Genomic DNA, 16211 nt, shown 5'->3' on the forward strand with positions numbered 1-16211 from the left:
AGCAATTATAGTGGGTCAAAACATCATTTACTCTACTATAATAAGTACTGATGTTTTCGTTGGGAAGTTTTTAATTGTAGTCATTTCAAAATCTAGAGTTTTTACGTCACGTTTGTCTCTATAATAGAGAACAAGTGTCGTTTTAATTTCATCCCAATCACACGTAATATTATTTTGCGTTTAGGATGTCGGCTGCTTCGCCTGTAATTTTTCGCCGTATCACTCTCTGAAGGAGATTGATTTGATCAGCTATAGCGTTCCTGGCATTATAAGTGCGAAAATGGAATCTACATCAGCCAACCAGTCCACTAATTCAGTAGGATTACCGCTGAATGAGTTGACTGACCGTACAAATTCAGGGACTCTACCAATAGCGATAAAGTCGTCTGCAGTCATGTTATTATTTACTACGTTGTTGGTGGCCATTATGTTTCTGAAGTAAATGTCCACCCTAGGTTTTTGAAGGAATTCTGTATGATCTTTAATCAATTATATTTTGAAAAGCAAATTAGCTGTATTCACTGATGGTTAATCAATTAGTGAGGCTAGCAATTAGGAAGAGTGAAATAAAATCTACTCGTCACAGTAACACTTTTATGCTTCTACTTGGATTTTCTTGCTCATATGAAAGCAAAAGGTAAAAAATCAAAACCGTCGCACTGTTTTCGACCGTCGCACTGATTTGTTTCCACTCGGTAGAACGAAATTTTGTCACAATTGATCGGATAAAGATATTCACTTATGGGTAATGACGATGGAGAAAAATGTTTTTTTCTTGGTTTCAATTGGTTTGTCACTTACACTTTTAGATAATAATGATAAAATTACTTACATTAATGCCAGTACCATGATGAAATTCCTGGACTTTTTGGGTTGTAACTTAGGGCGGCCTCGCTCGGTGGGGAAAACCAGGCAGCTACTTCAGGGTGATTCCTTTTGCCGCTGCAGTGCTGCTACTCGGGGTCCTAGTAGCGATCGAGCTTCTCAGCTTCGGTGTCCTGGCTCTCGCTTTCGTTGTCGTGATGGGGCTCGTTGAACCGGATTGTAACAGGTGAACTGGCTCCTTGAACCACTTTCGGATTTTGTGATATCCACTTAGGATTTTTCCACTTGTTAACAATTAACGATTTTCACCACTTGTAACTTATACAATTCCCACTTTTGGCAAGGTCCCTATTCGGGCGCCAGTTAACTTTTTACCGGGAGGTTCTTTTAAAGAATGATCCGAGTCGGTCGATGGTAAAACAGAACAGACTTTATTCAAGGTTCAAAACTCAAAATGTAATTTCAGCGATGACGGTCCGCGGCGGTTGAGCCCACTCAGCATAGATCGATCGGTGCCCTCGACAATGTTGTGATTGTTTTTATCGGCGTTCGTTGTCCCGGCGTTCGTGACCCACTTGAGAAGTGCTGATGCTGCTTGTAGAGTTTAATGTCGTTCGTCGCTATGTGTTAACTCTGGCAAGCATTCAATCACAGTGTCATGAATCGAATCGCATAGAAATTGAACAAACATTTTGTTTGCCATTTTTTTAAAAGAGCAATACCGTCGCACTGCCCATCCGGAAGTGGCGAGTTTGATTCCCGGTCCAGCCTAGGAAGTTTCCGAGAGGAAAATAATCTCGGGCATGTAGTATGCAGTGTAATAGCTACAAAAGATACATATTCATGCAATTGGTGGGCATAGAAAAGTTTAAGTTATAATTTGTAAGTTATATAAAGTTCCTATATAAAGTTCCAGTTATAATTTGCAGTTATTGACAAAGAAGCAGAAAATCATGTGTCATATCAAACATCATGTTTTCGAAAATTATTGCATTATATGATCTCTTTGCATTTTCTGGGTAACATTTTTCTCCATTCGAACCAGTACAACAATTCAAATGGGTTCAAATATTGTTCAAGAAGTAAAAAGCTACCTATCTACCGATTACAATCGATCCAAAATGTAGTTCAGGAAGTACAAAACTACCATAGAGTGCCATAGATTTTGAAATCATGAAGTTTGATATGTCGCGTGATGTTGTTTGCCTATTTCCCAAAATTGAACCTTAAACCGGTACTCGCTAAATCCGTTTACCGGTTCCAATTGATTCAAATACGGTCAATGAAGCACAAAAATACCATAGAATGCTATAAGGGAAGATCCATTAATTACGTAACGCAAAAATTGGGAATTTTCAACCCCCCTCCCCCCTATGTCACGCTTTTTGTATGAAACATCTCAAAATTTTATATGGATCGTCACACTTTGCTCAACCCCCCTCCCCCTCTAAGCGTTACGTAATTTGTGGACGCTCCCTAACTTAACAAGCCATATTTTGGACCGATCAAATTCCTGGTCAAATTTGGCATAGTTTTTTATGCATCTCATACATTAAGAGAAAGGCATTATCACCGCTAGGTGGATTCATCTGTTTATTCTCTCTTTGTGGTGTTATACTTAAAACTTATTCTTACTATTCGTAATAAGATGTACACTTATAAATTATTATTTCACATTTCTCAATTTTTATTTCTTGCTTCTTCCGTTTTAACCAAGTGATGAACTCTTAATACTTAATCATCACTGTCGAATGAGCGGAGTGTTACGGCACTATTACAAATCACTTTAATAAAGAAAGAAAAAATCCGTTCCATCCAAGCTATTGTATTTTATACTTCCATATATGTATCTTCTAATCGGAATTTAACTGTTACAATAAATTTCAACTGTAACAGCATAATAATTTCTAGATTACGGGAAGTTTTAGCATCGGCATTACATTACTACCATTAGTTGATTTCAAGATTCCTTCCGAAATTATTCCTGTCCTTACTTTATCTATTTGACTATCAAACCAATATGATAGTCCAATAGATAAAGTAAGGACAGAAAAACTATTGATATGTCCGTTGCTGATTGGTATTATTGATATTTTAACAGTTATTCAGATTGCTGATGGCAAATTGAATTATTGCTCATACACTTTATTGTAAAATTGTGTTGTCTTGATAAAAGATGGGATGGCAGCTCCAGTGATTTATTCAACCAAAAAGCAACAGCAACTGGGTATATTTGAATATAGGCTGTGTACCATTTGAGTGGTTCCTATGTGATTTCTGTACTCCCTGAGATGTTCTATTCAACTGAAACAAACCATTCAAATAAGCATCTACTCTAGTGCCCAAAATATCTCGGGCCATATATCGCTATCTCATTCTTTGCCAGCCGACGTTCAAGCTATCAAGATTACATCCGCAAACAATACTTAAATGCTATCAAAGACAATCAAGAATCGGTTTCCCAGTGGTCTAGACGAGCGAAGCAAATATTACAATGTGTGATAGATAAACCGAGTGGCCAAAGACATTGTCGTCACTTAGTGATTAGTGACTGGAAACGCGCTGAAATACTGTTCACGTCTGACAAAATGTAAGCAAATGTTATTTACACAACGTTGGCTTTTTTTGTGTAGAATTTTCTTACTTTGCATGAGAGCACGTTTCTTCTGTTGATTGATAAAAACAAACAATGCGATATCTGGCCTAACAGCTTGCATCAAATTATAGCATGTAATCATGATCATGTTTGATACGAATGTACTAACGATGCCTACATTGCAGATACTCGAATAGCGTACACCACACCGGAGGACGCATTGCACCAGTTAGAAGACGACCAACCAATAGTTCCTTCGGAAAAATAGGCAGCTGTCATCAATTAGGTATAGAATGCAACTAGTTGTAATTGTTTCATAATTTTATTGATATGAGAATTATTATATTTTTAAATGTATGTGTAAACTGGTACCACAAACAACGTGATAAAAATAATATTTGCGTTTTCTTTTTCTAGTAATATCTTTTTTTCGTTGAATCACAAAGGCCCTAGTTAATAGTTTGCCACATGCTTTGTACAAAGTGAGCAAATGCTTACATCCTAAGCCACATTTGGTTCAGATTCCAGATAAGAAATTTTTTAAATAGAAGTAAAATGTAGAAAACTTTTAAAAATGGGTTTAATTGTTAAGTCAAATTTGATTTTCCGTGCTTTGAGATTCGCCAATGGCAATTTAGGGGAAAGACACACATCTTCGAGAATAATGCAACTTATGTTAAATCTAAAGGTCATCCATACCGAGTTGATACAAATCAAATGAATTTAATGAGGCAACATAATAGTGACCGAACCTCTTCACATATGCATTTTTATAATCTATCTATGTATCTTGTGTGCTTGGCGACAAAGTTAGTTTGAGCGGATCAAGTTCAATTATTATTAAGCTTTATTCATTACTTTTAGAACTTTTTTAATTGTTACTCATTGAACCGATTGAAGTGCGGAATCGACATACATTAAATCGTGTAAAACATCAAACTAGCAGGTTTTTGGGTTATGAACCCAAATTTATAGCCGGTAAGCAATTCCAAAGCTCAACCTAACTGGAAATCGCTATTATTACCACAAGTATTGTGGCCGTATTTTCTTTTATTTCTGGAATCCTCACAAAATATCACATTGGATGTTTATCAACCTGTTATAAGAGCCACGCAGAATGGGTACGTTTGCGTAACGCACGCAAACGTATACATTGTGTTTGGCCCAATAGGCCATTCAGACTACGAGATTCAGCTTTAGTTTCGATTTTTTTATCTTTATCAGAGATTTTCAGCCCACGGCTGGCTCATCTCTATAACTTGATATGGAACAAATACATCCCAAGTAACCCAAAGTTCCTTTTAAAGTACGTTTTTTGCTTATGCTGATTAAGCAAAAAACCTACTTTTAAAGGAACTTTTGGTTACTTGGGATTATTCGCAGAGAAATTTGGATGTGTTAAGTTTGACGTCCAACTACTCTATACGTTTAGAGCTCGTAGTCTGAATAGCCTATGTGAACATTTTTGTATAATTTTGTAAACAAGTGTATATTTTTTTCCGACATTTTTTTTGTGACTTCAAACAACGAACAGAAGCCTTGACAAAAATACATGACCATTTTATTTTAATAATATACCCGACCTTATGTATCGAGGGAATAATCTTGTTCTATGATTTTTTGTTTTGAACCATTTTACTATTGGCTACCAGTGATTCTTCGTAATGCAACTGCTGCAATTTTGATGCGCATTGGTTGACCTTTAGTTCCTGAATATCGAGCGCCTTGGTCTTAATTTCAAATATGAAATATTATTCACAGGTGTTCCTGCGTTTATCAATAAAATTGAAAGGTACTTACTCGCAAACTTTTTGTCCTTTGGTGAATTTGATGCATTTGATTCTTTATCCGAACAGCTTTATCTTTATATAGTTTAGCCTTGTTAACCTGAAAAGTCAAACAATTATTAAGTTAAATCATATTTTTATTGAAATATTTTTAGATTTACCATTTCATTTATTTGTTGCACTTCTTGTGTAGTATATGTTAGTTTCTGTTCTGCGATTGCCACTTGCATTTCCTCTTGTTTATCCCTGAAATCAATATGTTTAAATTAAATGCATTTTGCATAAGAAAAATGTATACTTACAGTAGTTCCTTCAAATTGCTTTTCATTTGATTGATTGTTGGTTCGTACATTTCCAGAAGGCCGGATGAGAGAACTCTCACTGCCTCCGTGTACTCGCCGGTGTCTACTCCCTCTGCTCTGAAATACATCACATCAACAAAAACATAAATAATTATCATATTCTTATCACCCCTATTTTTGTTTACAGATAATCGTGCAATCAATCCAATTTGGATTGTTTTGATTTGGCTGACTATGGAAGGCCTAAAAAGTACGATTCGAATGTGAACAAAAATTTTAGCGTATAATTTTTAGGTATTATTAACCTTGTAACGTTATTTTCGGATAATACTCACATATCTTCCGACATAACTGATATTCTGTCTTACAAATTAAAACCCAAACTTTCTCGAAACATTGCAAAACGCGTTTTCCTATCGAATGTTTATTTCCTGTCCTGTGATGTGATGCTTTGAGAGCGAGCAGGAAGTTTCCGAAGTTTTGTTTATGTTCATTCTGATAAAAAGAACTTGAGATCTCAGGAGAGAACCGAGAGAACATGCGGAAGGCTTCACGGTTCACGTTCACGGTTAAATACACGAAAATCTGAACCTACTCAATTCTGAGTCATGTGATGCACGCTTAAAGTCATTCACACAATTTTGTGTTTCGTTCACACAAAACGGGCCTAACCTGGAACTAACCTATAGGGATCCTATAATGAGAGATATGCGAAAGCGGCCATTGTAAGCCAATCGAGCATTGAGAACTGTCAAAACGTGAGCCAAATGAACGTTGTTATTGTTGCAGATTGAGACAAGGTTGAAAGGTATTGAGATAAATTTGGAGAAAATTTCCATCGACTAAACAATTTGTTTTACTTTTGCGAGCAGATGTATTCTAGTTTATGCATCGTGTTTCGCCTATTTGTATTGCACTTTTATTTTAGTGATAATGCTTTTTTAAACACTGTTAGTGGACAGACAAACATATTCCAAATTGTTTTCAAATGCAAAGTCATATACAAGCTTCGACATTTTGCGCTGCGGCAAGTGCTGGAAGCGTTTGCTAACAAAAGTAACAGCGTTGCTAAATCGTCTGGAAAAGTATTTGCATATCTCTCATTATAGGATCCCTACCTGGAACAACACATATTATGAGTAACTGCCATGTTACTCATTTTAGTGTAATTGACGGTGAACGATTTCCGATGAGTTCATTTCACACAGTGAGAGAGCGGTCGGAAAACGGACCTAACCTCAATTATATTTTTTCATGTAAATTGAAAATTATCGCAACATTTTTATACTATTTCAGAGGAGTCCCCATTTGTTTCGATATGACCAAACTAAAGTGCGATGTTTATAGTCGCACATTTTAGTTGTATCGTATCGAAACATAACGAAAATCCACAGAAAAAGTAATTTACGTTGCGGTGCATGTTGACGCAACCGCCATCATGGCGGTCAAAATGGACTTGACAGTTCGAAGCAAAGTTTCTTACACATATTAAAATAATAAAAGACATTACACAGCGACTGTGCATGTCTTACACATAATTTTCACACAGATTGCTATTCTCTCGTGTCATCGTCGTCATGTGTGAAAATTATTCATGCGATGTGTAATTTACTTTAAGCGTGTGGTACTGAGCAGTTTTGCCTTCCCGAATCTCCTGTTTGCATTCACATGTTAAACATTCACATCTGAGATTAGATATTTAAGACAAACTCGGAGCTGAATGCCTTCTCATATTTAATTTATGCTCGATTCACGCGACGGGCAGTTCCAGTGTGACCATCTTTTTTTTTCACCAACTAAAAATCAAGACTAGAGCACATGAGAACAGCCATGTTGTGATAACTTTTTACTGTTCATTTTGAAATAACTTTGGAATGTCGCCGTTATCCCGTGCATAATCAGCGCTAGCATCATCAAAAAATGCCACTGTGCGCTAGTGTCGTTATGCATGCAAGAGCATACCAGCGCCATCGTGTTGTCAAAATGAGATTGTGAGTCTATTATATGTCTTTTATATAAGAGTTACGCAAAGAGGATGTTCTTACACTTATTCTGAATGATGCTCTTGTTATTCTGTCGCCAACTTTAACTTTTGTTCAACCCTGAGATGAGATAAGATAACTCGAAGCTGAATGCCCTCACACAATTTTCACCACGATTCCACAGTTGCACAGTTGCGACAAAAGGAAACGAGAGAAAACTCTATTGTTGCGAGAGCTCACTTCGGTTTTCAACTGGAAGTACAATAGACTTTGGCACAACTCTATACGACATACCGAGAATCAAGAAGTTGGCAAAAGCTGGAAGGATACGATGGGCAGGGCATTTTGGATGGACTGCAAAGACGATGTTCTTGACCTCTGGCCGCTCGAACCATTTTTAAATTCTAAATGATAAATCGAAAGCGTGCTGTAATTTAAATTTGGACTAACATTCGTCCGGTTTTGGACCAATATGTTCACAACGCAGCCCTTATTTTACTTTTCGTTTTTAATTCTGACTTCTTTTTCATGTTAACATCAAGTAAAGCAGACCCCACACGAGGCATATATTGAAAATTCTTTTTTCGTCAAACTTTTCTTCAATATTTTCACTGATTGCCGGCATGGCCGTAGCTGAAGAAAAACTCAATTTTTTCTTGAACTAATACGAATCAAATAGCGGTATAACGCACAAAACACGCACACACTCAACCGTCATCGACTCCTGTGGGCAAACTGCGGGGGGAGATGAGGGGAAATATTGAAAGCAATATCAAACTTTTCCGATTTCCCTCAATATTTACTTCAATATTTTGGGTTCGCACTCACACCATCAATCTTTTTCTTCAATAATCAAGAGTTTGTCAAACTTTTTCCGTCGTGTGGGTTCTGCTTAAGTCAAAAAACCAGCCACCTTAAGCGTGGCCTTGCTTTGTAGCCGCGCAACGTATCGTTAGTCTAAGAAAATGTCTCCATCATTACATGCATTTTATTACATGCATATATGCATTTTAGAGTTGGAGTTCACAATATGAAATAACGAATGAAATAAGACTTTTGAAACGTTATAAGTCTAACAATTCATTTAATTTATGCTCGTTTGAAAAATATCTAATCGTACATATGACTAAAATGATCTTGATACACCTGGATATATGTTTCCTTCTCCTGTGGCGTCATTTCGGCAATAAGCGTATCGTTGATTTCATCTAGAGGATACGGTCTTCCTGCTACCGTCACCGTGGGTGTATCGTCGTCTGAATCAGAATCCATGATCTCCACAGTGGGCACTTCTGTGTTATCGATATCCTTCTCCTCGTCGCTACTATCACTGGAATTTTCGTTATTGACACCCAATCCACGTATAGCATCGTTCGTAGCATTTCGTGAACTTTGCTTCTCGTGTTGCAACAGTACTGACATAATGTCATCATTATCTTTGCGATTGCGCGAAGATGAGATAACATTAGTATTAGTACTCGCCGACGATGGTTGCGTCGAAGTGAACGCAGCTTTCTCCAGTATCGACTCTACGGAGTTATCTTCTGCATCATTGGTAACGACTGTCGATTCTGTCATCCATACTGGACGATCCTTTCGCTGTGTAGTCGATTCCATGGCATCCGAATCTCCAATCGTGACATCCACCCGAGTTTCTTCAACGGCGAAACCACTCGAACGCGTTGCCTCACCCGACCACTGCTCTGTTGGGAATCTGTTAGTAGGCTTGATAATACTAAAAATATATAAATAAAACATTAATTATATTATCACTGGAACAAATAAAAAAATTGGCATACCCTCTTATTGTATCGATGTCCACTGGTTCCGGTTCTAGAATCTCTGGAGCAAGTTTGATATCTTCAACTTGTCGCAGCAGATCGTACAGCGGTTGCAATTGCTCGTTGAATTTCGCTAATAGTAAGCGAGAATCTTTCTTTGGTAGCGCGGAGCTATCCTCTTCTACTGTACTCCCGCAAAATGTACATCTGAATTCGCCGGTTGTGAAATCAAACAACTGATCTGCTTCCAGATCTGTGAAAGTTTTTTTGCACGAAGGACACTTGAAGCTGGCGCGGCTGGTTGCATCACGTTCCTCAGTCTCCATGCGTTTCCGCATGTGGTCCAGTTTATATTTCACAACATTCACGAAGGTTTTATAGTTGATGAAATAGTAATTAACCTTCTGCGCTTTGCCATCCGGGCCAGTTTCCATTTTCAACCGCACCTGCAGAAATTTGTCGTTTTTCAGTACCGCTATTCGAGAGCGTAACATTTTACGTTCGAATTTCAGCAGCTCGCAAATGTCGTCCTCCTTCATGCACGGATTGCGTACAAGCATATCGACTACCAGTGCATCTTCAATGGTATAGAATCCACGTACGACAAACCTAGCGAGTTGTTTCAAACTACTGGGAATCTCAGTAACGTAGCGTTGATCACCCATGGTTTTATAAATGCAAACTTGTTACTGCTTTATCAAGATTTCAGTTTTCTTCTGTTGCACTAAAAATGGTAATAAAAATAATTATTAGATGATTTAATGAATTAAAAATATTATTTGTGGAGAGAGAACGTTAACACAGATAAGTACGCACCCTTTATATTATTTATATTAAATATTTATAATTCTAGAATTTAAAAAAAAAATCCGCTTTAATTTATTAATTGATTTGCCAAAAAAGTTGAAAATACATTTTCTTTCCATTCAAGTGAGTTGAAGAAAAGTATGCAGGCGTTTTATTTACGTTCAAGCCAAGCGGCTTGCTCAAGTCACATGCCTAATCTATACAAAACAACTTACATCTAACTTACAAAAATGGCATTAATTTTAGAACATTAAAAAACCGTCTTTGCCACTGTATACTATTTACTTACCCCTTGGAAGATGAATGTTCAATGGATTGCGTTCACGGGTGACGTGTTCATTATCTCTCGGATCCCTCTCTTGATGAGTGTCGTTCGTGAGTTTGCGAGAGGAGCGCTTATCAACAAGTCGTGAAACCAAAACATCCACGAAGGAACGGTAAACAACGAACATGCACTGCTGACGTTTGTGTCGTTGCTGCCGTTTCTCGCGTGCGCACCCACTCACACCACACAGCCGAGTTTTTTTTATTCAACCGATTTTGCTCTCACTGATTTCCCCCGGACGGCACGACGATGTTCGTAAGAAGCAGTGTTGTTTTTCTTCCTCTGGAGCTAGGTTGGATTCACTGGCCGGAATTGATTCGCGTTTATGGCGGCTATCGACAAAGTTCGCGTTCTAGTTGTAGGCGATTCCGGTAAAGCACCACATTATCCGTCTTGGAGTTAACTTTCTGGAGCGAAACGAACACTAATTCTATTGAAAATTTTAACTTTTTTCCGGCAACGATCGAATTGTCAAACACTACAGCGCATCGCCATGTTGAAAATCGCCACTAACATTACAGAAGAGCCTAATTGCTTTAGTAAACAAAAGCTGTTCGTGTCACTGCAAAGCATGATTTCATTTATTTGCTATTTTCCCTTTTTTTAAATACGGAGAATGGGACAAGCTTGTTTTTTCGTCGATATTGACTCCTTAAATTCTGTACCACGTTCCAGAGCAACGCAAAATGTTGCTATTTCTATAAAAAGTGCGCTCTTTTGAAATGTAAAGCTTCAATAACAACTCTGGGAGTTCTGTGCTGCCAGTTTTGTTATGATTTCGTTTCCTTCAAAGAAGCGTTGAATTCCACTGCAGTGGGGTGAGTGGGGTTTATTCGCAACTCCTGTCCCCTTGTAACTTTTTTTAAAATTTATTTTTGAAACATTATAGACCAATAAACGTAATCACGTACATCTAATGCAACAACAGAACATAATATATCGATGCTATCGGGATACGCCTGTTTTTAAGCCGGAGGCTGATTGATTTATTGTAATTGCAATTTTTATTTATATTAAATTATTAATATTGGGTACGATAACTTTTCAGTTTACACTGTACATTAAGTCTATATATGGATAATACATTGGAAAACAAAAATTATTTATTGTTTGTTTTTAGGCGTCGGAAAGACCTCTTTGACCCATTTGATATCAAACAATGAACCACTTACCTCGCCAGGATGGACTGTTGGCTGTGCAGTCGAAGTTAAGCTGCACGAGTATAAGGAAGGTACTCCATCACAGAACACGTTCTTCATAGAGCTATGGGACGTAGGAGGGTCGATTAGCCATAAAAACACCCGAGGTGTATTCTACAACCCAACGCATGGTATTGTCTTGGTACATGATTTGACGAATAAAAAAAGCCACGAGAATTTGCAACGATGGCTATTAGAAATTTTAAACAAAGATGGAAAAGACATCATCAAAGGTGGTGATGTTCTCGATTTTGACCCAGAACAATTTCTTGGCTCAACCCAGGTTAGTCTGATAACTGCACTGGAGTTTATCAAAGCAATAAACAAAATAATTCCAGTTAAAATATTCTCAGATACCCATTTTGGTGATCGGAACTAAATTGGACATGTTGGACGAACATCATAAAAACAAGATCCTCAACAAAACTTCGGCTGGAAGCATAGCAGAACAATGCGGCGCGGATGAAATTTGTCTGAACTCCCATGAAGCTAGGAGTCTAGCAGCAGGAACGACAGATTCAGTCAAGTTATCACGATTTTTCGACAAGGTGATTGAGCGTAAATATTATAGCAGAGATACTGGCCGTAAATATGCCGGGTCGTACAATCCATCCCTCCCTGGCCAGTACAACACTTTCAGTGGAACGCAGCAAACCAGTATTTACAGTCAACCATCTTCAGACACAATGGAATAGCTCGTAATCCTGAGGTGATCAAAACTGTATTATATAGGGAATCACTATTTTATTCAATAATTATGATTTGTATAATAAATTATGTGATATGGTCATATCTGTGTAAAACCGAATCAACGTCTTTTTGGGAGTCCTGCGATACTTTGTAATTTGAATTTAATTCATATCTTTTCATACGTATACCTACGTATTATTTGATTGAATATGCGCAGTTAGTAAATTGAACAACATCTAAACGTCTTGTGATAAATGGTATAGTGCTCATAAGCTCAATTCGTGCTCATGACACGTGACTTGCTCAATTCATTCAAACACCATAACCCAGACCATTGCATTTTTCGATAACTACCGTAAGGTATGAGATTCTTCTTTTTCAATGGCTTTGCATTTCAACTCGAACCTTTCCTGCTTTTCAACGTAGGGTTCTATTACCATTTCCACAGATATTAAAACCTTTCCGGACAAGAATGGGCCTAGATCGCTCACGAAGTCCCACCTATGTTGTGAACGACAAGCGAGTTTTTTTAAAGGTGTTGTACTTTTTACATCGGTGCGAGTCCCGGAAGGTTAATTGAAAACTTTTCTATGAAGGCCAGTTGCAATTGCATGAATATATTGTACTTGTATGGCAACTGGAGATCTGGAGGTGTAAGATATAATATGCTTATTCTGCGTCTCGAATGACTTGAGAATTGACGATTCCAATCGGCACTGTTTGACGAATTAAGCTTCTGTAAACCTGGCACTGTCTTTGTAGAAAATCGACTTTCGTAGTTTTTTTTTTTGTTAAGAAGCATCAGTTTATTGAATAATAATCAACAATGCAATGATTGAAATAGAACATTAACCCGGTGGCCATTTCATCTGTCGACCGCCTAGAAAGTGCAAATGCAGGTGATAAACGGATTGGGCACCGTTCTTTCCATCATTAATGACGACACGGAAACCCTCCCCCAGGCCTTGCTCAACGGCAACCTTTCTTCCCACCAGCATCAAATGGCCCAGCAAAGCTTCATCTTCGTCGCTGGCTTTCGACAATTGGGAAATCGTTTTCTTCGGAATTACCAGAAAGTGCACCGGAGCCTGAGGGCAGATATCGTGAAATGCGACGCACTGTAGAGAAAGGGATTTTTCAGTTTTCATAATTGGAGATAATTAGCTTTGACTTACTTTGTCATCTTCGTAGATGAATTTGCAAGGAATTTCCTTGCGAAGGATTTTTCCAAAAATGGTATCCTCAGCGGTCGCATCCGCTTCTTGGGCTTTAGCTACTTCATCAGTCATGATGACTAAAACTTTTTATATGCCGATAAATTTGATAAACACATAAAACTGCAAAGTCAACCGGCAGTTCCCGACTCCCGAGTTCACAATCTCGTTCACAATGACGCAGACCGAAACGAAATAAAGCAATGATTAGATACTAAGGTATGGAAATCCATATTTTGTGTGTGTGCCTTTCGTGTATGGCGAAAAAGTTTTCACCACTACATTCGAACGAGCTCCCATAAGAAGCCGTGCAAATATGTACGTCACCATTTGCTGTTTACATTTTCCATCATACACTATTCACTTGCATTTGGTCTTTCTCCTCACCTTCTATATACTCATTATGGATAAAACGGTTATGTCACACACAAAACCCACACGACACAGGGCCGGCTGTTTGAGTTACAAATTTCAACCACACGCTATAGACCAGTGCATGATGCCGTAGGTTGACAGTTTACAGAGCTTTTTCACCGGAGCTTCCGATAAAAATGTTTCGTCATTTTATTCGCATGTAGATGTCCTTTGCGATTGATTTCATGCTGAATGCAAAGAATATCATTGAAATATTCGGATTTTATATTCGGATGTTCGGCAATTTTAAACTAAAGATATGAATTTTAATTTTATCCTCATCGATTTTTCTTCTAACACCTTGTAAACAAGCTCTGTGAACTGTCAAATAAGTGAGGTTAGATCAAGATCTTGCTCATTGGTTCAGTCATTGAGTTGAGTTGCACATCGCCTTCGCCTGTCGTCAGTGTATCACCGTATGAAGGCTTTTCTTTATAAAATTTCCAGTGTTCTAAAGTTTTACTGAAAAGTGACTAAAAAGAAAGTTACCTAATAATTAATTTAATCGGAAGTGCGTAGATTGTACTCCTGTTGATATACTTCTTACCGTTGAGACTAATATGTCAGTAATGGAGACTGATGTTTTGTGTTGTTCTGAGTCCCCAATCTTCGTTAGTTGTTGCCGATACAATCTCCGGAACAGAGGTAGGTAAATAATTGTAAACCCATACAGTAGAAGTCGAATATTGCGAAACATTACAATTTACATTAAAAGGCAATCTAAAGCAAATGAAATTTATAGAACATATCTGAAACATTGTTGTATAACACTCGAGAAGGGATACGCTAATTCGTCCGTGTCGCTAATTCCTGTTATCTTATGGATCTACATTCCAACTGCAATTTGACCGCCTTTTCAACTTTTTTTTTCCTGTCCGGGTGTGCCATTGCGACCAGTTATAGATCTATTGTAGCAATCCGCGTATTTTTAGTGTAAGTACATGTTCAATTACTCCATTACTGGAAGCTTTTCTATGCCCGCCACTTCGTATCTTGACAAGAATGTTTCAGACCTGAAAACCCCAGAACTCATCATCTCCGGATTAGCAATCATATGCCTTTCTTGCAAAGCTAACAAGAGACTCCCGCAAAGCTTACTAGAGATTGACAAGAATGACTAAACTTTCAGTCTGTCTGATATCTATGTCGCACGGCAAAGGCACCAAAACCGCTAGGTAGATTAATCAGTGTTTTTTTTCTTGTGGTCGACTCCAAAATGAATTCTATGCATTTTTAGCAATCTACGCTGAATAAGGTTCAATTGTTTTTTTCAACGCAATATTTACCAATAGAGTATATTAAACAAAGTTTTTTTTTTCACTTTATATACAAGAATGTTTCAGCTAGACATCATTTTCATTCTAATGGCAATTGCGTTTTGTGTCCCATCAATTCTGTATAACCTTGTATAACTATATGACGTACATTTCTTAGGTTCTACAACGTTTACGGTACTAACCGAGCCGGAATGTCCCATCTGTATGACAGAGCTTTTCGACAAACCCGTGATCGTGAATTGTGGTCACACCTTCTGCGAAAAGTGCATTCGTGAAACGATGGTTAAGTACAAGAACTGTCCCTTGTGTAACCAGGTGCTTATTGCATCACTTTTCCTCAGCGATAAAAGGTTCACTCAACAATTGATCAACAAGAAGCAGACTGAGAGTCTTATCCAGGTTAATAGTCAGATCGGAAAGAACGTGGGAAACAAATGCTTGGAAAGTGTCAAGTCGCAACGAAAGTCGTCGACAATCAGTAAGAAAAAGTCCGTATCTAACCCGAGAAAGTCTAACAAAACTAAATGACTGTCTTTCATCTGATAAATGCAGCTATGTAGAGAAAATTGCGGATTTCGCTTTAGCGTGAATATCTGATTCATATTTATTTTTGTTATTTGTCTATTAATGAACACTGCAATATCTATAATAATGCTGTGAACATTAATCAAAGCTGCAATTCTGCAATATTTGATATGTGTTATGTACTTACCAAGAAAGAAAAAGAAAGTGCTACCTTTCTCCCTTTCCATCTATACTACTCACGCAGTTTTATTATATTTAATCATTAAAAATAAATGCCAATAAATTTATGTGTGTCCTGGTTTTAGCTTCTTCAATGATTAAGAAAAAATCTTTATCACAAGTCGAATATGTCATATTTGAAAATATGTTTCTTTTGTGGTATTTGTACCTACTGATCCCGTTACCATTTATGCCTTAGTGTACTGAGGACACAGAGTGATTCCAGTGTGGTACGTAACAGTGCCAACAAGTGTCAAAATGCATATAG

General features: G+C 37.7%; 6 protein-coding genes across 8 annotated transcripts in view; 3 read left to right on the top strand and 3 right to left on the bottom strand.

Moving 5' to 3' along the window:
- The window catches only part of LOC134202179 (major facilitator superfamily domain-containing protein 6-like), a 45294-nt gene extending 41457 nt beyond the window's left edge, over window positions 1–3837 (top strand). The window contains 1 exon segment of the mRNA XM_062677227.1: window positions 3607–3837. Coding sequence (XP_062533211.1) covers window positions 3607–3689 — 83 coding nt within the window. The 3' untranslated portion in view covers window positions 3690–3837.
- LOC134202180 (biogenesis of lysosome-related organelles complex 1 subunit 6-like) lies at window positions 3725–6002 on the bottom strand. 2 transcript variants are annotated; one of them, XM_062677228.1, is made up of 5 exons: window positions 5846–6002; window positions 5511–5627; window positions 5370–5454; window positions 5222–5308; window positions 3725–5151 (listed from the first exon to the last, which is right to left on the bottom strand). In XM_062677228.1, the coding sequence occupies exons 1-5, from the start codon at window positions 5857–5859 to the stop codon at window positions 5032–5034; spliced, it is 423 nt and encodes a 140-aa protein (XP_062533212.1). In that variant the 5' UTR covers window positions 5860–6002; the 3' UTR covers window positions 3725–5031. The 2 variants fall into 2 exon arrangements, with proteins under 2 accessions (XP_062533212.1, XP_062533213.1); XM_062677229.1 differs by having other exon boundaries at window positions 5511–5622; window positions 5846–5952.
- A 2544-nt stretch (window positions 6003–8546) lies between these two features.
- On the bottom strand, window positions 8547–10512 carry LOC134202174 (general transcription factor IIE subunit 1-like). Its single transcript, XM_062677221.1, has 3 exons — window positions 10370–10512; window positions 9292–9997; window positions 8547–9227 (listed from the first exon to the last, which is right to left on the bottom strand). The coding sequence occupies exons 2-3, from the start codon at window positions 9936–9938 to the stop codon at window positions 8603–8605; spliced, it is 1272 nt and encodes a 423-aa protein (XP_062533205.1). The 5' UTR covers window positions 9939–9997; window positions 10370–10512; the 3' UTR covers window positions 8547–8602.
- A 127-nt stretch (window positions 10513–10639) lies between these two features.
- On the top strand, window positions 10640–12412 carry LOC134202176 (rab-like protein 3). Of its 2 annotated transcripts, none has more exons than XM_062677222.1 (3): window positions 10640–10776; window positions 11526–11887; window positions 11943–12412. In XM_062677222.1, exons 1-3 carry the CDS (start codon window positions 10731–10733, stop codon window positions 12297–12299), a joined length of 765 nt encoding a protein of 254 aa, XP_062533206.1. In that variant the 5' UTR covers window positions 10640–10730; the 3' UTR covers window positions 12300–12412. The 2 variants fall into 2 exon arrangements, with proteins under 2 accessions (XP_062533206.1, XP_062533207.1); XM_062677223.1 differs by having other exon boundaries at window positions 11958–12412.
- A 661-nt stretch (window positions 12413–13073) lies between these two features.
- Window positions 13074–13714, bottom strand: LOC134202178 (adenosine 5'-monophosphoramidase HINT1-like). Its single transcript, XM_062677226.1, has 2 exons — window positions 13470–13714; window positions 13074–13412 (listed from the first exon to the last, which is right to left on the bottom strand). The coding sequence occupies exons 1-2, from the start codon at window positions 13581–13583 to the stop codon at window positions 13143–13145; spliced, it is 384 nt and encodes a 127-aa protein (XP_062533210.1). The 5' UTR covers window positions 13584–13714; the 3' UTR covers window positions 13074–13142.
- Window positions 13715–14302: 588 nt separating this feature from the next.
- Window positions 14303–16011, top strand: LOC134202177 (E3 ubiquitin-protein ligase rnf8-like). Its single transcript, XM_062677224.1, has 2 exons — window positions 14303–14567; window positions 15357–16011. Exons 1-2 carry the CDS (start codon window positions 14483–14485, stop codon window positions 15725–15727), a joined length of 456 nt encoding a protein of 151 aa, XP_062533208.1. The 5' UTR covers window positions 14303–14482; the 3' UTR covers window positions 15728–16011.
- The last annotated feature ends 200 nt before the right edge of the window (window positions 16012–16211 follow it).

This window comes from Armigeres subalbatus, unplaced genomic scaffold, assembly GCF_024139115.2.
Source record: "Armigeres subalbatus isolate Guangzhou_Male unplaced genomic scaffold, GZ_Asu_2 Contig1074, whole genome shotgun sequence".
Classification (NCBI taxonomy): domain Eukaryota; kingdom Metazoa; phylum Arthropoda; class Insecta; order Diptera; family Culicidae; genus Armigeres; species Armigeres subalbatus.